This window comes from Vipera ursinii (genome assembly GCF_947247035.1).
Source record: "Vipera ursinii genome assembly, chromosome: 14".
NCBI classification, from domain to species: domain Eukaryota; kingdom Metazoa; phylum Chordata; class Lepidosauria; order Squamata; family Viperidae; genus Vipera; species Vipera ursinii.
The window spans coordinates 11,128,114-11,150,153 of record NC_139527.1 but is presented as its reverse complement, the minus strand read 5'-3'; the positions used below and the strand labels follow the sequence as shown (position 1 = coordinate 11,150,153).

Sequence of the window (22,040 nt, the reverse complement as noted above, 5' to 3'; positions counted from 1 at the left end):
CCGAGCTGCATACACCAGCCAGGAAGGGCACAGGTCCAATAAACATGTGGTGGAGCTCAATCTCCCCATGATCCTGTCCACTTCCTCAGGGGTCACAGAATCAAACTCCTCCCAGATAACATCGATAAGACTGCCCGTGTCCTGATCGTCAGACTCCGCCCAGGTGGAGTCCAGATCGGTCCGAATCCGAGCGATTTTATCCGACAGATATTGACCAAACTCCTCGGCCCGACCCTGCAAGGGTTCCTCCCTCACCTCCTGATTAAGGAGGGAGCGGGTCACCCTAAACAGGACGGCCGGGCGGTTATCTGCGGACGCGATAAGGGCGGAGAAGTAATTAGACCTCGCCGCCCTTATCACTGCGAGATAAGACCTAATGTGGGTTCTTAGTCGCAATCGGTCGGATTCAGATCGGCTGGAACTCCAGCAGCTCTCTAGGCCCCGTCTCCGACGCTTCATCTCCCAAAGCTCTGCAGAGAACCACGGAGCTCGCTGAGATCTGCACCGGGTCAGGGGCCGCAAGGGTACAACTCGGTCAAGTACCTCCGTGGCTGCCCTTTCCCAGGCTTCCACTAAGGCATCCGCCGAGTTGTGAGCAACGGAAGCAGGTTGGGACCCCAGTGCCGCCTGGAACCCAAGGTTGAGGACCCGTTGTAATAAACCAAAGATGACTTCAAAGGAAAATATTTGGTTAGATAAATCGTATTTCCTAACTCCTCCTCCAAGTCATTTATTAATATGTTACATTGCAGACCTACAACAGATCCGTGGCATGCCGCTTGACACTTCCTTCCAGCCTGATGCAGAGCCATTGATGTTAGGCAAATAATTTATTAAATTTATATGCTGTCCAACTCTCAACGACTTTATAAATGGTTTACCAACGGTTAAAACATTTAATCAAGAAAACATTTTTCAAAAATGCCATGAGCCATTGCCTACTTCCTGGGGCTAAGGGAGAGTGACTGGCCCAAGATCTCCCAGCTGGCTGTGTGCCTAAAGGAGTGCTAGAACTTGCTGTTTCCCAGTTCCTAGCCTGGTGCCTTAACCAGTGCGCTCTCCACACTGGCTGCCCCTTAAGGGCAGCCTGAGCACTCCAGCAACGTTTTGCCACAGAGCAAATCCGGGGAGAGCCACCTTAGCGCAGCGGTGAAGGCATCGAAATAGAGACTGGGAGGCTGCGGGTTCTAGTGTTCCCTGAGGCACAAAGCCAGCTGGGAGATCTTGGGCCAGTCACTCCCCCTTAGCCCCGGGAAGCAGGCAATGGCTCTTCCTCAGCTTCCAAGCGGCCAACAGCCATCTGGGCGGCCTCTGCAGGTCGGCGTTTCTCCACCTCCTCGGCCCCCTTCAGGCGAGTGGACTTCAACTCCCAGAATGCCCCGGCCAGCAGGGAGAGAAACGCGGCCTGGCTTCGTTTGGACACAGGAAGGACGATGCCAGAGGGATTCTGCCGTCCGGAAAGCGAGAGATATCGGCGTCCGCTGCTCCCGGCGCGGGCCCGGACGGGATCGGCGCGGAAGCCCACGCTCCCCTCCGGCGCTCCCGGCAAAGAATCCCGGCAAGCGCCGTAAGTCGCCCAGCCGAGTCCGCGCGGGGCGCAGGCGCAGCCGGGTGGGCGGGGCCCCGTCGCTCGTCCCTTTCTCCGCCGACGCGCTGCGCCGAGGCACGTGAGCCTGTTTGGGCCACGTGACGCGCCGCCGCCGGCTCGCGCAGGCTGCGTGCGTGCGTGCGTAGGCGACGCGCCTCCGGCCCGCCGAGCCCCGCCCCCTCGGCGCGAGAGCGAGCAAGCCAGCGGCCTCCCCTCAGCCGCTCCCCCGGCCCGCTCCGCTCCCGCCGCCGCCGCCTCGCCCGCCCGCCCGCCCGCCCGGTTATGAGGCGCGCCCGCCGGCGCTGGAGCGCGGCTGGGTCTGTGCGGCGCGGCCGCCGCTGAGGCATCGCCGCCTCCGCCTGGGCGGGGACCGTCTTCCCAGCCGCCGCCGCCGCCGCCGCCATCGCCGCCAGGATGGGCCGGGAGCCGCAGCCGGGCCGCCGCTGAGCGCGAGAGGCGGAGGGAGCCGAGCGCGGGAGGACGAGAGCAGGAGGGAGCACGGCCGGCGCCATGGCGGAGCAGACCTACTCCTGGTGAGCCTCCCCTGCTCGGGCGCCGGGAGCTTTTGTCCCCCGGGGGAAACGGGGCCGAGCGAGACCCCCCCTCCGGCGCTGGGCCGGGCCTCGAGCGGTCGCGGCGGGGGGGCCGGTTCGTGGCCGATTGGGGGGCGCGGAGTCGGGGCGGCGCGCGAGCGTGTGAACGCGTGTGCGCGTGTCAGGTTGCCAGACAGGCTCGGGTCAAGCCGCCCATCTCTCCGGGCTCGGAGCAGCCCGGCATCCATCCCACCTGCAGGGCGCAGCGGCTGAGGCGGCCGCCTCTTTGTGAGCTCATCCCTTTCGCCCCTTTCACGGCCGCCTCCCGGGGCCTCCCCGCCCTCCGGCCAGGCCGCCAGGAGAAGAGAGGGGCGGAGAAGCGGGGCCGAGAGGAGAAGAGCAGGCGGGGTTGCCCCAGTGCAGGGGTCGGCCACCTTGGCTCTTTTATGACTCGCGGACTTCAACTCCCAGAATTCCCGAGCCAGCTATGCTGGCTCGGGAATTCTGGGAGTTGAAGTCCGCGAGTCATAAAAGAGCCAAGGTGGCCGACCCCTGCCCCAGTGGCTTCCTGACGGTCGGGCTGATGCGGGCTCCCAGCAAGTGGCCCGCTCGTGGGAATAAAAGGGGGCTCCAGCTTTGCGCGTGTCTCACAATGGCCTGATATCTCCCTGACAGGGCAATTCTGAGGAGAGGCAGCACCGTCCTTTCGGTTAATGCCTTCTGAGGCACCCGATTCATGCCACATTAAGCCGTAATGTAGCTTAATTTTTATTCTTTATTTACTAAACGTACAGACTACTGTAGTCCAACAAATTCCCAGCAGTTTAGAATATTCCTGTTAAAAGATCAAAACTGGATAAATGGTACAACTGGTGTAACAGTAGGTATGTATTTTGATCATTGGATGCTGCAAACCCAAGCATTGTGCTTTGTAAATGAGTGCAGTGTGTGAAAACAGCTAAGATCTAGTGGGTGTCACTCCTAAGTGAATGGACATAATATTACACCGTGTTTTTAAGCGTGATTGGGAATTTAGTATTCATAAGATTCCCACATAAAGCAGTAAATGGACACTTGGATGGCTTTTGTGTTAAGTGGTGCTCTTTCGTATTCCTTTGGTGATCTTTTTGTAAGGTTGGGACCAGTTGGTTAGAGCCATCCATTTTGGTCTAGTGGTTAAGGCTAGAAACATGGAGATTGGGAGTTGTAGTCCCGCCTTAGGCGTGGAAGTCAATTGAGTGACTTGGGGCCAGTTACTCTTAGCCCAACTCGCATCACAGAGATGTTGTGGGGAAAATAGGTGGAGGAAAGATTGTTAGGTATGTTTGCTGCTTTGAGTTACTTAGAAAAGCAATAAAGACAGGATAAAAATAAATAAATTTGGCTGATGTCACATGGCTGAAAATTAATGGAATGTAGATTTAATTTCAAAGCTGGATGCTTGTGAGGCAGTGATACATAACTGTTAGAGTGAATTGTAGTTAAATTGAGGTGACTAAATACTTAGAATAGAGGAGGATATTTGTAGCTCAGGGTTGAAACGAGGGATCCTTAGGGCTGTCTGAGCTTAATTCTTTTCTTGCAGGAGTTTCATTACCAACTAGCTAACATCATCATCATCATCATCAAACGATGCAAGAAAACAACCAAGCTCAGAGAGCACCAAGGTCCCCTTTATTTGTTCGTCTATTCAATTGTATCTGATTCTTGTCTCTGTGGTTTTCTTAGCATGTTTTTCAGAAGTGTTTTGCCATTGCCTCCTTCCTAGGGCTGAAAGAAGGTGACTGGTCAAAGGTCATCAGGTGACTTTGTGTCCAAGGCAGGACTAGGAATTATGGTCTCCTGGTTTCTTGCCTGATGCTTTCACCAGTTCCCCAAACTGGCTGTCAATTGATAAATTAAAAAAAAATTGAGTCACAACAATATCCACTTGGAAGTTCTTAAAGAATTAATCTGTCAGAAATATATCTGTTTAAAGTTGTCATCGATTCCTGAAAACTAGAAAATTATTAACTCCAGGTTTTAAAAGGATGTAGGGAGGAGGCAGGATTGACTGGCCTTTCTAAGTAAATGATAAAAAGCATTATTGAAGAGACAATAATTAAATATACATACAGAAGAACAAACTTATTCTAAAGAACCAACATGGCTTCTGCAAAGAGATCAGCAAGCATCTGGGCTGGTTATATTCAATAAACTGTATATTTGATATTTCAAAAAACTTTTGTTGGACTCCCTCATCCAAAGCTCTTATAAAATCTGAAAACCCTACAATAAAAGAGCAGGTCCTGCCCTAGATGTTCAAAATGGACACAAATGAATGCTCAGACAGTTAATTTTAATTTATTTGGACTTAAAATTGAGTAGTGAATTGGCCAGTTTGCAAGTGGTATCAGTTGTAACATCACAAAAAGACTCTGGGAACTTCAAAAGGATCTCTCCAAAGTGGGTGAATAATTGAAAGTTGTGATTTGCAATTGCAAAAAATATCTGGCACATTTTTTCTTAAAAATTTCACATGTACGTTGATGAGGTCCGAGCTGGTGACAAGAAAGAGATTCTTGGATAACTCAAGGTAATTATCAGCTAGAGTATGGATACTGTGAAAAAGTTAAGTTCCAACCAATAGATTCTTAAAGGAACCAAAAATGAACTAGCACTATAGTATAAGTGGACCACACTTGAAATAGTATGTGCAGTCCTGGTTGCCATAATACCTGAAAAATGGGATATTGTGTCACGGGAAACGACACAACAAAGGCGTCCAAAATGATTAAGGGACTATAAAATTATTAAAATTATGGATTAAAGCCTAGGTTTTTTTTATTAAAATTAAATATAGGGAAATTCAACAATATTTAAAAGAAGGATTTGTTTACATAATCCATGGTAAAAGTATAGAAGCTGTTATATTCTGATGTAATGGCTTGTGGTCAGTTTAGGTGGTTGGACCTCTACATCACAGAGAATCGGTTGTTAATGACACTATGTTCTGTTTCCATAAACAATGGCTAGCTGGTCTTAAATACCAGATTGACCACTGTGTAATCCAGAATGCGGAATTAGATGATTGTCAGCCTGGTCTAGTGGTCGCTTTAATTTTTGTATCAGTGTGCTTAGGACTACAATCTGAATTTTATAATGATATGCTTGATCGAAGAGGTGAGAATTCCCAAGCATAATATAGAACTAATGTGGTAGTTTGGGTAGAGAAAATGGGGTTCAAATTGCTCTTTTAATTAGAAATTGCATTTGGAGGCTGTGGGCATATCGCAGTGTTCAGGTTCAGATTTTAAGTGTTCACAATGTTGTTTCTCTCATTTCCTTGTAGAATCTTGTTGCTTCTGGTTTGTTTTTTTATTGTATCCAAATTAGAAAAACGCTTGCTTCCAAATCAGAAAATGTGGACTTCGTCGTTTTGATTCTAGATTGCCAAAAAAACCTGTAACTCTTGTAGAAAACATCTAAATAGACTTTTGTTTGTGCTTGCTTAGTGTGGACGTTTCATTGTTGAAACACTGCATTTTGGTACATTGTTTTACAATTGCGTTGTGCTTCAAAATTATTATTTGACTGAAAATGACCACAGAAGCAGATTCAAACAGGAGCAGCTGAATGTCATCAACTTACTCTCAGTATTGAGCTGTAATACAGGTAATCCTTGTCTTATGATGAAATTGGGCCCAAAATTTCTGTTTCTAAGCAAGACAGTTATTAAGTGACTTTTGCCCCATTTTACAACCTTTCTTGCCACACTTGTTTAGTGAATCACTGCAGTTGTTTAGTAACACAGTTATAAAATAAATCTGGCTTTCCCATTGGATTTGATTGTCAGATCACCAGGGGATACTGCAACCGTCATAAATATGAGTTGTCAAACCTTTGACTTTTGATCACATGACCATGGGTTGCTGCAGTGGTCATGAATGTGAACAAATGGCCATAAGTCACTTTTCTCAGTGCTGTTGTAACTTCTAACAGTCACTAAACGAACCGTTGTAAGTCGAGGACTGTGCTTCAGGCGAAACATTTACTTACTTACTTCCAGTCTGTATATCTCAGTCGGGGATTCTGGGCAAATTATTGAGTACAGATATGAAAGAATACAAAACATTTTATAAAAACTAAACGCCTCCCCCAAATGTTTTTGTAAACGAATGTAAAAGGCTGAGTGGAATAGGACCAGTGTGGGAGGGGGCTGGGAGTTGAGATTTCCGAAGGGCGGGGGCCACAACAGGAAAGGCCTGCACTCTGGTACTTCTCCACCAAACTCCGTTGGGAGGGTGAGTCGTAGTGGGCCTTCTGAAGTTCACATCCGGCTAAGGAGGTGCTGAATCTATCCCGGTTCTTTATGATCTATAAGTAATAATGGCATTTTGACTTGGACCCCAAATTCTACTGATGGCCAGTACAGTGATTTTAGGAAAGAGCTTACCCTACAGTTAACTCGGCAGTGGGGGTCCCCTTTTGGATCAGCTGCCAGTCAGGGCTGCCTTATGTAGTGTACATTAAGCAATCACTGGATGGTGACAGAAGGTTCCTGTTGTTAAGGCCTCCTGGCCCAGTTGGGTTACAGCTGACACACCTGAGGAATCTGGGCAAAAGACCCCTTTAACAGGGCTCCCAAGAGCGCTCCCAAATTGCAAACCAGTTCTTTCGGAGGGAGCATGTCTCCATTCAGACAGACTAGTGGAGCCGATATTTCTGGACACTGATTGAGATACAGCAACTCAGCCTTGAGTTAATGCCTTACTTAAAACATCAAAGCTTTCCTCGAAACTTTTATTGGCACATTATTATAGATAAGGCTTATGTGTAACTACTGTTCAGTGCCCAGTTGGAATCATATTTCTTTTCTTCTTTTCTAAATTACTAAGGGTTATGTTCCAGGGAGCATCTTGTGTTCCAGGTATATTAAACAGGGAGGCAGCATTGACTAAAGTTGAAATGGACGTGTGAACATGCATTGTAGCACATTGGCTGAAAAAACTCATAGATTTTGATGAGTTCTTTCCCTAGTCCATCCTTGGTCACATCAATTCATCCCATTAGATCTGGCAGAGAAGACCTCTGCCTACATTTGGTGGGTCCCAGGGGCACCTGCCTCCTGGAACATGCTTCCCCTCAAAACTAGATTAGTTCCATCCCTTTTGCCATTTCAGAAATCCCTCAAGACCTGGTTATGTTCCCAGGGAACCAGAGACATACTTACATGGCTCCGTTGTTGAGAAGGCCATTTGTATCTTCTCTCCACCCAGGATTTGTCTATATTTTTTATAATGCAGATCTTTATATTTTTACATCTGTTGGTTTACTTCATTGTTCTATGCTGCTCAGAGTCAGTTTTGGTGAGATGAGTGGCTTATACGTGTTTGATAAATAAATAAATGAATATTGAGGACAGTTGAGAATCAGAACAGAGTGAGACAGTTTTGCAGGTACTCCTCGAGTTATGATTGTAAAGAAGTGTGCCTATCATGGTCATACGTGTGAGGGTCATAATGACCTTTTTTGGTCATAACAATGATTGTGGCAGTCATTAAGCAAACACCAACCACCTCAGTTGTTAAGTGAATCCATGGTTCTCTATGGGCAGTTTCACCATAAACCAGAGGTAAATCCGGTTTTCAGCAAAATTGTCATAAAACGTGGTGGGTGACGTGACTGTGGGATACTCCAGACAGTCCTAATTTGTGGCCTGGATGTCAAGGCTTGAAGTGCAGAACATGACTTGAGGGAGATCAACCTGAAAAATTCCCTGAGGGTGGGCTCCAGCATGATTCTGAAAGCTCGGAAGACTAAATCTCTGGTCCCGGTGACAGGCCCAAATTCAATTTTGCCTCATTATTTGCCTTCATTCAGGAGAGCAACCATTGGAATCCAGATGGTAAGTATCCCCCAGGCAAGTCAGTCATAACTTTGAATGGTTGCTACGTGACTGGTCTTACATAACTCAAGGAGTACCTGTATAAAACTCAAAAATCTCAGTTTTTCTAGGAGGACAGCCTTTGTTGTTGTTAGCTGAGAAGTCATGTCTGACCCATCGCGACCCTATGGACAACGTTCCTCCAGGCCTTCCTGTCCTCCACCATCTTCTGGAGTTCATTTAGGCTCACGCCTCCTGCTTCAGTGACTCCATCCAGCCACCTCATTCTCTGTCGTCCCCTTCTTCTATTGCCCTCAATCTTTCCCACCATTAGGCTCTTCTCCAGTGAGTCCTTCCTTCTCATTAGGTGGCCAAAGTCTTTGAGTTTCAACTTCAGGATCTGGCCTTCTAAAGAGCAGTCAGAGTTGATCTCCTCTAGGACTGACCGGTTTGATCACCTTGGAGTCCAAGGTGGAGTCTTCTCCAGCACCATAGCTCAAAGGCCTCAATTCTTTGGCGCTCGGCCTTTCTTATGGTCCAGCTTTCACTGCCATACATTGCAACTGGGAAGACCATAGCCTTGACTATACGCACTTTTGTTGACAGGGTGATGTCTCTGCTTTTTAGTGTGCTGTCTAGATTTGCCATGGCTTTCCTCCCGAGGAGCAAGCGTCTTTAAGCCAAGAAATTAAAAGGACAGCCTTATGACTATGCAGTTAGTGCAAATACAGGTTCCATTCAGTGACTGCCTTATTTATTTATTTATTTATTTATTTATTTATTTATTTATTTATTTATTTATTTATTTATTTATTTAATAATATTTCTATACCGCCCTTCTCCCGAAGGACTCAGGGCGGTGAACAGGGCAAGAATAAAAATACAGAATTACAAAAATTAAAAAAGGATTAAATACATGCCCACTAAAAACAGTCAATACAATATTAAAACCCTGATAAAACAACAGTAAAAAACCCCACCAATCCCCCATCAGGCCAGGCCGGCTTGTTCGAATAAGAATGTTTTTAGATCGCGGCAAAAGGAGTGAAGATCGGGCGCCATCCGGAGCTCAACCGGTAACTGATTCCATAGCTCCGGGGCGCCCACAGAGAAGGATCTCCCCCTGGGGGCCACCAATCGACATTCTCTGATTGGTGGCACCCTGAGGAGGCCCTCTCTGTGGGAACGCACAGGGCGAAGGGAGGTTGATGCCGGCAGCAGGTGTTCCCTAAGGTACTCCGGACCCCTGCCATGTAGGGCTTTAAACACCATTACTAGTACCTTGAATCTCACCCGGAAGACAACTGGTAACCAATGCAGCTCACGGAGCAGAGGTGTAACATGGGAGTATCGGGAGACTCCCAACACAACTCTCGCGGCTGCATTCTGTACCAGTTGGAGCCTCCGGGTGGTCCTCAAGGGCAGCCCCATGTAGAGAGCGTTGCAGTAGTCCAGACGAGAGGTCACGAGCGCGTGAGTGACCGTGCATAAGTCATCCCGGCCTAGATAGGGCCGCAACTGGCGCACCAGGCGAACCTGGGCGAAAGCCCCCCTAGTCACAGCCACTATGTGATCTTCCAAGGTGAACCGTGAATCTAGGAGGACTCCCAAGTTGCGGGCCCTATCTACGGGGGGTAATAGTTCACCCCCCATAGAGAGAGATGGAATATCCGAATAAACCCGGGATGAAGGTATGCAAAGCCACTCAGTCTTGTCGGGGTTGAATTGAAGTCTGTTCCTCCCCATCCAGACCCGAACCTCCTCCAGGCAACGGGACATCACGTTGAGGGCATCACTGGGGTGGTTTGGGGTCGAAAGAAAAAGCTGGGTATCATCAGCATACTGATGATACCCAACTCCAAAACCACGAATGATCTCACCCAGCGGTTTCATATAGATGTTGAACGGGAGAGGCGAGAGGACCGACCCCTGAGGAACTCCACAAACGAGAGACCTCGAGGTCGACCTCTGCCCTCCTGTCAACACCGACTGCGAACGTCCCTGGAGATAGGAGGAGAACCACTGTAAAACCGTGCCTCCCACTCCCAATCCCCTGAGACGCCGCAGCAAGATACCATGGTCGATGGTATCGAAAGCCGCTGAGAGGTCTAATAGGACTAGAACAGAGGAATGTCCCCTGTCCCGAGCCCTCCAGAGATCATTCACCAGCGCGACCAATGCCGTCTCCGTGCTGTACCCAGGCCTGAAACCCGATTGGTACGGGTCTAGATAATCCGCTTCATCCAGGACCAGAGGGAGCTGATGCGCCACCACACTTTCAACAACCTTCGCAAGAAAGCGAAGGTTGGAGACCGGACGAAAGTTGTTCAACACCGCTGGGTCCGAGGCAGGCTTCCTCACCACCGCCTCTTTCAAGATGGCGGGGAAGCTACCCTCACTCAAAGAAGCCGATATAACTGCCTGGAATCAGCTTCGTGTCCTCTCCCGGGCTGCATAGACCAGCCAGGAAGGGCACGGGTGCAATAAACATGTGGTGGAGCTCAGCCTCCCCATGATCCTGTCCACTTCCTCCGGAGTCACAGAATCAAGCTCCTCCCAGGTAATATTGACAAGACCGCCCGTGTCCTGATCGTCAGACTCTGCCCAGTCAGAGTCCAGACCGGTCCGAATCCGAGCGATTTTGTCCGACAGATGTTGGTTAAACTCCTCGGCACGACCCTGCAAGGGTTCCTCCCTCACCTCTTGATTAAGGAGGGAGCGAGTCACCCTAAACAGGGCGGCCGGGCAATTATCTGCGGACGCGATAAGGGTAGCAAAGTGATTAGACCTCGCCACCCTTATCGCAGCGAGATAAGACCTAATATAGGCAATTAAGGTGGGGATGAAAAAGTAACTTGATCACCAATCTTCGCTTTTTCAGCCAGAGACGAGGAAGCTGAAATCCAAGCAGGGTTTTTAATCCCTGAGCTGAGAGGCAGTGTGATAAGGTAAGGGGCGCGGGGTCTCTTGGGGGTGGGGAGGCCCACAGGCTGCTTGCATCTCTCCACTTAGGGGCTAAAACCCTCAATTTAGCCCCTAAAACCCTTAGGGGCTAAATTTTGGCAGGGAGGATTTTCAGCTCCTGAATGGGGAGACACTCGTGTGAGGCCGTCTCCTCCATTCCCCTGAGGCACCTCGTGCTCCTTGCTTGGCACTCCATTCTCTTAACAACCGGTGAGATTTTTTTTAACAACTGCAACTGGGAGTGCTGTCATTGAGAGAATCAGTTGTGTGACATCTCACTATAAGACCGCTTCACTCAACAACGGAGATTCCCTTCCCAATTATGGTCATGCCAAGGATCACCTATATGTCTCCAGCTTCCAAAGAGCACTAATTTCAGCCTGCTTTAACATGCCTCCCACAACAGTTTTGGAGGGCTATAAAAATATAACTCAAGTAAAATAAAAATATTAAAAAGTTACCAATGAATTAAGACTATGTCCACGTGGAAAAGGGATTATTGCAACTATAGCTGTGCTCCTGTTACGCTCTCAACCATGGCAACTTTAAGATATGTGGACTTCAAGTCCTGGAAATATTGTACTATGCCTGGGGTCTCCAAACTTGTCCACTTTTAAGACTTGTGGACCTCAACTCCCAGAATTCTTTAGCCAGCATGCAATTCTGGGAGTTGAAGTCCACAAGTCTTAAAAGTGGACAAGTTTGGAGACCCCTGTACTATACCAGGGCTTTTCAACCTTTTCACCCATTGTACCACTTTTAGGATAAGGCAATATCTGAGTACCACCAGTCACCCAGCAAGGTGTAAAACACTTGACCCAAAAAAGGGGAAAAATGATAAAGTTCAGGTAATCCTCGACTTACAACAATTCGCTTAGTGACTGAAGCTGCAACGGCACTGAAAAAAGTGACATGACCATTTTTCGCACTAATGACTTGCAGCATCCCCAGGGTCATGTGATTTACATTCGGATGCTTGACAACTGATTCATACTTATGACGTTCATAGTGTCCCAGGGTCATGTGATCAATGGCCAGGGGAGTGTGGCCAGCTCATTACTCAGGTTGCGGGGTGCCTTTTGGGGGGAATCCATGCGTCTCTGGAGGAGGGGGATGGGATTGGGGTGGGTGCCTTCCTTCCTTCCCTTTCTCCCATTGTCCCTTCCTTCTTTCCTTCCCTGTACCTTCCTTCCCTCCCTCCCTCCCTTCCATTGTCCTGCACTACACCGCCCAGACACCAGCCTGGTTTTGGAAGGCAGTAGCGCATTCTCACTACACGGACTGGCCGGTGAGGTGAACTGGCGACATCTTGGCCCTGCCTGTGTGTGTGCAGAGGCAGAGGAGAGCACATGCACCTCAGCCTCTGCGCGCGTACAGGCAGGGCCAAGATGTCGCCAGTTCACCTCACTGGCTGCTCTGTGTGGTGAGGAGAATGCGCTGTTGCCTGCCAAAACCAGGCTCTGTGTGGGCAGCTACAGCTGGGCTGCCCTCAGAAGCCACTCGGCGCTCAGAAGCTGCCCGCACTCAGAATCTGCTTTGCGCTCAGAAGCCACCCGCGCTCAGAAGCCACCCGCGCTCAGAAGCCTCTGGGCGCAGAAGCATGGCTCAACTGTAGCTGCACATGCCGATCCTGGGCTCCTACCGAGCTCACTTGCTTGCAGAAAACATGCTGCTTCCTAAGTGAAGCCCCAGGATCAGCCATAGCTTGCTGATCCTGGGGCTTCACTTAGCAAGCAGCATGCTTTCTGCAAGCGAGCTGGGCAGGAGTCGTTCGCTTGCCAGCCCTTCTCCCCAAAACGTGCCACTTGCTCACTCGCTCTTCCTCGCTCCCTGTTCCTCCGAAAGCAGGCCGGTTTGCCCCTTTTATACCTTTCTTCTCTCTGCCCTCCTCCTCCTCCTCTTCTCTTCGGGTGCACCGGAAGCTCCAATTAGTATGTCGCAACGTGGCAGATCCTGGGGATTCAGGCAAGCTCTGCGGCTCCAGCTGATCTCCTCCAGGTCTGTGCGGCTGCGTTTTAACTGGTTCCCTCCCCCACTCCAATTAGCTAGGGCTCGCGTACCACCAGCCAGGTGCTCACGTACCACTGGTGGTACGTGTACCACCGGTTGAAAAGCCCTGTACTATACCCTCTGTGAGTATCCTAAGGACAGCCTTATAACTCCTTTCCTGATAACACACCTCAGGAATTCTGATCATTTTTATGTGTGATTACTAGTAGGAGATGAGTATGATTTAGTTTCCTTGTATGTAATCAAATTGTGTTATATGGCCTGTAAAATTAGCACACTGTCCACCAATCAATCTGTTGTCAATTGTTTTGTATTTGTATTTTGTATTTTTCTTATTTTTAAAGTGTTTTGTTTTAAACTCTGCTTTGTAATAAATTCTATCTTATTGCAGAGATTGGGGAATGGAATGGGATGGAAATGGCCTTGAAGGGAATATTCAGAAGCCATTACAGAAACCACAAGGGCAGAATTGAGGAGTTAGCGTTAGGAAGCGGCTCTGATTGGTTCCTCCCTGACTCAGTTAAGTGTAAGAAGGACAGAAATTCTGTTACTGTAGCCTGTCTCAATATAGTATATTCTAGAACTGGGGTCCCCAACTCCTGGGCTGCAGCCCACTACCGGGCTGCGTGAGCAGCGGTCGCTTGCACACGAAGCTCAATTTGTGCGAGCAGTGCACATGCGCCACTGTGTGCGCAAATGGAGTTGTGCAAAAAAGTGAAGGCGCTTTAGTTTATAACATACCCCACAAGATGCACACAAAATACATGCTCCTGATTTTGTGCCTGTACTGCGAGCACCCCATGAGGGAGATTATGCTGAGCGGCTGAGTCCTAAGGTCCACCGGAGAGCTGCTGTGCGAGCTTGAATTTGGTTCTCGTAGTTGGGGTCCAACTTTGGAACATCTCACAGGCATGAATAGAATACTGTAAGTATTGTATTTCTCACATTTGACTTGTATCACATTCATTACATTGCTGCTTAATGCCTTAGCCTGCAAACGTCCCTGGTGATGCCATTGGGTGTTTGCCAAGCACTCTGCCTCACCTGAGTGTAAGATTCCTAGTGGAAAGTAGTACACTGCAAAGCAAAACCTCAGCTTAACGCATCATGTCAGGCTCCAAGAATTCCTCTGGGCCTGTAGCAGCTGCAAATAAAAAGGATAAGCTGCCTAGAGTTTTGTTTGGGAGTGTGCCCACCTGCCCAGAAGCACAGCGGCTGGAGAAGGAGAGAAGCCGTAGACATTGGTGAGGAGCAACTTCAGTAGCTTGCTCTTGACTAAATGGCAGTTTTGTGGCTGGCAGTGATTGATTACATCAGGGGTCTTCAAACTTGGCCCTTTTATGACTTGTGGACTTCAACTCCCAGAATTCCTCAGCCAGGTACGCTTAAAGACCCCTGGCTTACATCATCTGTGCAAGTTCTTATAAATTCTTGCCTCCCCGAACCATTTTCTATAATGGGCAAAATTAAATAAGATGCTTCGAAAATTCCAGATCTGCCCACTAGCCTGTAAAGGTTGGGGACTCCTGGAGTTGGTGATTAGATGCATTGTTGCTTCACTTTCCCTAAATGCACTTTAATTATACTTACTTTGCCATCAAAACAAATTTATAGTTGGCAGTCGCCATAGTAATCCCAATTTACATGTCATCAAGCTGTTAAAAGTCTGTTACTGCAAAAAAAAAACGCACCTTAAAAGTTACTCATGTATTTAGATCTTAAGCATTTACTTCATCCGATGGGAAATTTGGGTGGTTGAAGGAGGAAAAAACAAACAACCACAATAGGCAAAATAGTTTGTTAGGTTACTTTTCAATTTAACATACTTAGAGAGAGGATTTTGTGGATTATTGTATCTTTATGTAAGCCAGTATATTAAACTGCAGAATGTCTCACAGCTTGAAACATTTGGCTTCCAGATTATTGTTTCAGGCATTTGTGGGCAGAGATGTTTCCTTCAGTGGTGGTCCTCCTCCTCCTCCTCCTCCTCCTCCTCCTCCTCCTCCTCCTCCTCCTCCTCCTCCTCCTCCTCCTCCCTCTTATGGAAGGAACTCATTGGATTTGTCCTTGCAAAAAATCACCATCAGTTGAAGTAGATACTAAAAGTTTGACATGTATGGTATGTATTTCATTTATTAAATAAATTTATATAGCCACCCAACTTGCACATAGTGACTGTTGAAATACGTAAGCAAATTTTTTAAGATCTTCTGGGAAACTAACTGGCTTATGTTTCATACTAGAATCTTCAGAGGTAGCATGCAGAGACTTGCCATCTTCTTTTTTGAGATTTAAATCACCAGCAGTATTTGCAGAAGTGGGAACTTGGATGTAAATTTGCCATGTTCTAATCTAAGCCAATTTGGGATTTCACTTTTAATTTTTTATACATAACAAGGTTTAGTAAGCCAGAATTGCTTGTTTTCTTACGTAATGGTGATCCATAGACTCTGTCTGCAAATCTCACTGAACTGAGTTTAAACATCATGCTAAGCTAAAACAAGACAACCCACGTTCCCACCTAGTATACATATGAACTTATAAATCATTCATTCTCAGGGTGGAAGTAGTCTTATGTCTTACACAGAGGAACATTTTCTGGGTGGCCAGTAATGAGCCATATTGTTGCAATCCATTGTTCCAGGACTGTATACCGTAGTTTGCTTTCTGTTCTGTCTCACATGAGATTAGCTATGTGCAAAAACCTAATTGTAGCTTTAAATTAATCACAGTTCCTTGAGTTTGGAATGTTACTGAGATGTATTTAATTTTAAAATTAGAAGCAGATGCTTCCAGTTTACATGAGATATAAAAGAATGAGAGTATTTGGGATTGTTGCTATATATTGCTTTATTCCTTTATTATGAAAGACCAAGAGTTCAACACCTCAAAATATTCCAGCCTAATAAGGGCTGTTTTCTGTATTATGAGTTATAAATAGAATGTGGTTTCAAAGCCTAGCTGTTTTGAAGAGCGTTATTCCAACAGCCTTGATAATAGGAAATATCTTAAAAATTGAACTGTTTTGAGCTTGAAATAAATAGATAGTCCTTGATTTGTGACTGGACGTTAATGGCCGCGTGCAAGCATTTTATGGCTGGCTGTCATAAAACATCGTCCCCCAGGTCACATGATCACATTTGGGTTGGCAACCTGTTAGCACTGACGCCTGATTGTCAAGTGCCATTCAATCGTACCTTTGCCATTTGCAGTCTTCTCTGCTAGCTTCCCCAGAAAGTCAGTGGGGAAGTTTGCAAGTTGAGCTCTGTTCCCCCGGCAAGGGATGTCCTCCCGCCTGCTGGTTGTTGGTTTCTCCCTTCAGAGAGGTGGAGACAATGGTATTCGCTAAAATGCTTAGCAAATGCTTGCGTTCTGAGCCATCCAGAGTGATGGTTTTCATGGCTCTTCTCCCCAACATGCCCACTCCAGCCCAGGAGGCCCGGGCCCTCTCTCTGGTACTTCGCTTAATCGCCCCCGTGATTGCTTAGGGGTGCAACGGAAAGAGCTGGGATTGTGGTCATTGAGCGCAGTGGTCACACGGTTTCTCACTTAGCACCCGCTTTGCTCAGTGACCGAGATTCTGGACCCAGGGGTGGTCGTAAGTGGAAGACTGCCTGTACTCAAAAAATATTTTTCGTGAGACTTTGTTCCGATGGAGCATATTGAAGGAGCCTGCATTATTTCAGGCTTGAAATAAATCAGACTTGTTATTTTTTATGTACCGGTAATGAATTCCTAATGTTTAAACCAAGTTTTATGTATGATACATACAGACTTTATATAGACGTGTTGATAACTGACTTAAATGTTTAATTGTGATGGGTTTATATTTGGCTATGCTGTTCAGCTTCTTTTTTTGAGAGTTTAAAAGCTGCCCAATAATCTGCTTACAGCATAGGCTGGCTTTGTGATGGTGTAGTTGCTGAAGTAAATGAAGAATGGATTAGCCTGACACAGTTGGATTCTGTCTCTGTGTGCTTGTATGCTCCAGGCCTATTAAACGTTTTATTATGTTTAAATGTGCCTGAGAAGAGTTTGGGTGTCGCTTTTACTTGTGTTTCCTGAATTGATCAGGAAATCAGTGTTCCTTGAGTTCAATATTGATTTTTTTTAATATAGCTATTGTTTGATGTTTTTTTATTGCAATCGTGTCCATTATATTTTTATTAAATTGTGCTGCATTTCAACATGCCATGAGGGAGATTTGCTCGGCGAGAAGGTGTTCTAAACATCCAATTAGTAGTAGTAATAATATTAGCTGCTGTTAGTGTTTGTATATCACAAGGGGGGCAGTAGAGCTGGTCTCCATTTACATATCCAGCAGAAGAGTGAGAAGCTTATGTAGGAACCATAACCGCTGCTATGTTTTTGTATGTTTCTGAGGAGCAAAGGAACGATTGGTAAGCTCTCCTTTCACCTAAAATGCAAAAAATGTCCTTCAGAAACCATATGAAACAATGGGATAAGTTCATTCTACACATGGATTATTCAGAACACTGGATGTAGCTGAAATTGCTGAAACAGCTCTGTAGTGTCTAAAATCAGATTATGGCAACATGGCTCCCAAATACAAATAAGATAGTTCTGTACTTGCTTCCTTTGCAGTTCCCCTTTTTGAAAATTTAACACGATCAACACTGCAGCTATAAGTAATGTGGCACCCTCTGAAATGAAAAACACAACTTTGTTTGCACAGTGATTTTTAACCCTTTTTGTAATGCTGGAACATAGGTAGCATAGGAGCTTTTTCATTATAGATATTTATCTTCTGTATCAAGAGAAACACAGGAGGAGAATAAAGGAAAACCATATCAGTACCCCAAGGATATCTTTCCCAGTTTTACTGACAGAACTGCATTAATCTCCTGGAGAATTGCATATTTACACGTTGCTGTGGGACTTACTACACAGTAATGCAGAGCCTCATGTTTGCTTGCACAGTGTCTGTAGTTGTCGGTTCGTGAACTTCTGTATTCATAAGAGAGATTGAATATAAGACAATGAAAATAGAGCTGGAAGGGATCTTGGAGGTCTTCTAGTAGTCCAACCCTCTGCTTAAGCAGGAGATCCTATATCCTTTCAGACAGGTGGCAGTCCAGTCTTCTCTTAAAAACCTCCAGTGATGAAGCGCATACAACTTCTGAAGACAAACTGTGCCGCTGGTTAATTGTCCTCATTGTTAGGAAGTTTCTCTTTCTCGGTTGCTTCTCTCCTTGATCAGTTTGCATCCCTTGCTCCTTATCTTGCCTTCTGGTGCTTTGGAGAATAACGTGAGTGCCTCTTCTTTATGGCAGCCTCTCGTATACTGGAATACTGGTATCATGTCATTCCTAGTCCTTCTTTTCTCTAGACTGGTCAAACCCAATTCCTGCAACCGTTCTTCATATGTTTTTGTCTCCAGGCCTTTGATCATCTTAGTTGCTCTTTTTTGTACTTTTCCCCAAAGTCTCACCATATGTAACATGGTGACCAAAACTGGATGCAGTATTCCAGGTGTGGTCCTATTAAGAATTTATAAAGCAGTGTTAATACTTCATGCGGTTTTGATTCTATGCCTTTATTTATACAACCAAGGATTGTATTAGCTTTTTTGGCTGCTGCCACTCATTACTGGCTCATGTTTAAGTGATCATCCATTAGGACTCCAAGGTCCCTCTCGTAGTTACTGTTTTTGAGCCAGGTTTCGCCTAATCTCTATTTGTACCTTTGGTTTTTCTTGCCTAAGTATAAAATCTTGCTTTTCTCCACGTTAAATTTCATGTCGTTGGATAGGGCCCATTGTTCAAGTCTGTCAAGGTCTTTTTGGATCCTGACTTTGTCTTCTGGGGTGTTGGCTGTTCCTGCCAGCTTAGTGCCATCTGCAAATTTGATGAGTTCCCCTTCAATTCCCTCATCTAAGTCACTTATTGAAGAATACTGGGACTAAGATGGAGCCTTGTGGTACCCCACTGCTCCCTCCCTCCCTATAGATGTAGTACCATTAAGGACTACTCATTGAGTACAGTTTGTCAGCCAGTTACAAATCCATCTGGTGGTGATGCTGTCCATCTCACATTTTTCTAGCTTACCAAGAAGTAGGTTGTGGTCTACTTCGTTGAATGCTTTACTGAAATCTTAAGTATATTATGTCCACAGCATTTTGCTGGTCTACTAATTTAGTCACTTTGTCAAAGAATAAAGTAAGATTGATTTGGCATGATTTGTTTTTAACAAATCCATGCTGACTTCTAGTTATAAATTTGTTTCTAGATGTTCACATATCTGTTTTTTATTATTTTTTCCAATATCTTCCCAGGTATTGATGTTAGGGTGATTGGTCTGTAGTTTACTGGGTCTGTTTTTTTCCTTTTTTGAGGGTGGGAACCACATCAGCTCTTTTCCAGTCCTCAGGTACTTCCCAGGTGCTCCAGGATTTATGAAAGATGTGGTGCAGTGGTCCTGAGATAACATCTGCCAGATCCTTCAGAACTCTAGGATGTAATCTGTTGGGTCTCGGTGAATTATATTCATCAAGGCCGGATAGGTGTTCTCTTACCATTTTCTTGCTTATTTTATTTTTTTTATTTCTAGTCGTGTCTTTTGCAGTTATGTTTTTGGTCGGTTGGGTTATAGTATTTTTGTGTGTGATACAAAGTTAAGCAGTTCTGCTTTCTCTCTACTGCCTGTTGTGGACCAACTGTTTCCTTGACTTTTTTCTTGTTATATGTTGAAAGAAGCTTTTTTAATATTCTCTTTTGACTTTTGTTGCAAGTCTTTGTTCATTCTGAGCCTATGCTTTCCTGACTTCATCTTTGCTATCCGCTTTAGTTATGTGTCCCTCTTTCCATTTTTTGTACTTGTCCTTTTTGTCTTTCAGTTCATCAGAGAGATCTTTGTGCAACCACGCTGGTTTCTTGGATTTCTTATTTTTATTTTTCAGTGGTATTGTGTTAGACTAGGCTTTTATGATCCTATTTTTCAGTGTTCCCCATGCTCAGGTGTCAGCAACCTGAAACAGTGAAAGAGCCACTCGGAACCGGTTCCCTCACAAAAGGAAAAACTGGGAGCCACAAAAAATGTGTGCACACGCGCGTACATGCGTGCATGCACAGAACAGGGTTTGACTGAAGAGTGGAGCCAAGGTGAGATATGCACCTACCCTGCATATTTGAATTGATTGGTTGAACTTTTTTAGTCCCACTTTTTTGTTTTTTGGACTTCACATGGCAGAGGACTGGGAGCCGCAGGAGTCGGCTGAAAGAGCCGCATGGGGCTCCGGAGCCGCGGGTTGCAGACCTGTGCCCATGCTTCTTCCCCTTTAGGATTTTTATATATGAAATTTTGCTTAGGCTTTCTCTGAGTTTGTTAAAATCAGCTCTTTTAAAATTTAAGACACTGGTTGGATTATATTCTATTGCTTGTGTTTGCATTATATTGATTTCCAATATGGCATGGTCACTCTTGTCCAAAATTCCAGCAACCTCAACTCCCTCTATCATTTCTCTATTAATAGGAATTAGGTCCAGTATAGCTTTTCCTCTAGTTCCCTCCTCTACCTTTTGGATGACCAAGTTGTCAGCTAAGTTGGTTAAGAATCTGTTCGATCTCCCACTTGTTGCAGAGTTTGTCTCCTAGTTGATATCAGGCTAGTTAAAGTCTCCCATTGTACTGTGGTGTATTTCCTACATACATTTGTTAACTGATTAGCAAAGAGTTCATCTATTTCTTCTGCTTGGTTGGCTGGCCTATTGTATACGCCTATAGCAATGTCATTTTCCCCTTTTTATATTGACCCATATGGATTCTAGGAGATTTTCATCCTTGGTTTTGTGTATTTCTATAGAGATGTAGTGATCTTTTATATATATTGCAATGCCACCTCCTCTTTCGTTAGGTCTGTTTCTTTTGAATAGTTTGTATCCTCCCATCAGTATATTCCAGTCACGAGTTTCATCCCACGAAGTTTCAGTAATAGTAACTATATCATATCTGCCTTCATATATTAATAGTTCAAGTTCATCCTGTTTGTTCCCTAAACTTCAAGCGTTTGTGTATAGGCATTTGAGTCCTTTATGGATCTCGGGTATGTTTCTTGTATCTCCCACTTTGTAATTGGGATTTCCATCCTTTCCATCACTCTGTTTCATTATGTTTTCCTTTTTTTATTTGTTCTTTCTCTTTACTCCCCACCTCCTTATGTGGTTATCTAGTGGTTTTTGCTTGAAACCAGGCTCTAAAGGTCCCTCCCTTATTTTTAATTTAAAGCCCTTTTGATAAGATGAGCCAGTCGTTTTTCCGAATATATTCTTTCCACGTCTTGTGAGGTGCAGTCCATCCCTTGCCAGTAGCCCTTCATGTAGGTAATGTAGACCATGGTTTAGGAAGCCGAAGTTCTGTTGACGACACCAGTTTTTAAGCCAGTGGTTTATTTCTAAATTCCTTTGCTCCCTCCTGTTGGCCTTTTGTTGGAAGTATAGATAAACTTGTGCTCCTACCTCTTTAACTTTCTTTCCTGGCTTGATTGATAAAAGCTGGTTGCAGCCTCATTTAAGAAGCAGCTCTAACCCACGTTCCCTTTGCTGGAAACAACATCTTGTTTCTGGCTCTTGCATGGCATCCCTATTTGTGTAACAAACCCTGAACTGCTAGCTCAGGAGTTGCCTAGATTGAGAACCCCTGTTCTGACCCATAGATGACTGGCAGACAACTCTGACCCAGCTCTCGGAACATTCATTTGATTCTGGACTATTTTTGTTGTGCTTCTGTTTGAAAGCAATTCATTCAGGCAAGCACCTAAGACTCTGAGTTGGTTTGCGTCCTATAAACTCTTGACTTTGAACAAGCAAAAATAGCATACCAACTGAGTCCATAATTGAAAGAAGCATTGGAACAATTCAATTCAAACAATTGAACTGAAGCAGGACTCCTTTAAAAGCCTCTGCAGTGGTTGTGAGCAAGATGGCTAATCCCGTTGTCTCCTGGCACTCAAGTCCACAGAAGACTGAGGCCCTGTGGTTTCCTCAGGAGGAGGAGCAGCTACCCAGAGCGGTTATCTACTGCTCGCTGGCTCTGACCTGGAGAGATTCCCCAAAACTGGCCT

At 45.7% G+C, this 22,040-nt stretch overlaps 1 protein-coding gene across 1 annotated transcript in view; it reads left to right on the top strand.

Moving 5' to 3' along the window:
* Positions 1–1,802: 1,802 nt before the first annotated feature.
* SPPL3 (signal peptide peptidase like 3) overlaps positions 1,803–22,040 on the top strand; it is an 83,463-nt gene continuing 63,225 nt past the window's right edge. The window contains exon 1 of the mRNA XM_083373281.1: positions 1,803–2,121. Within this exon, the coding sequence (XP_083229407.1) occupies positions 2,099–2,121 (23 nt within the window). The 5' untranslated portion in view covers positions 1,803–2,098. The remainder of the gene's footprint in view (positions 2,122–22,040) is intronic.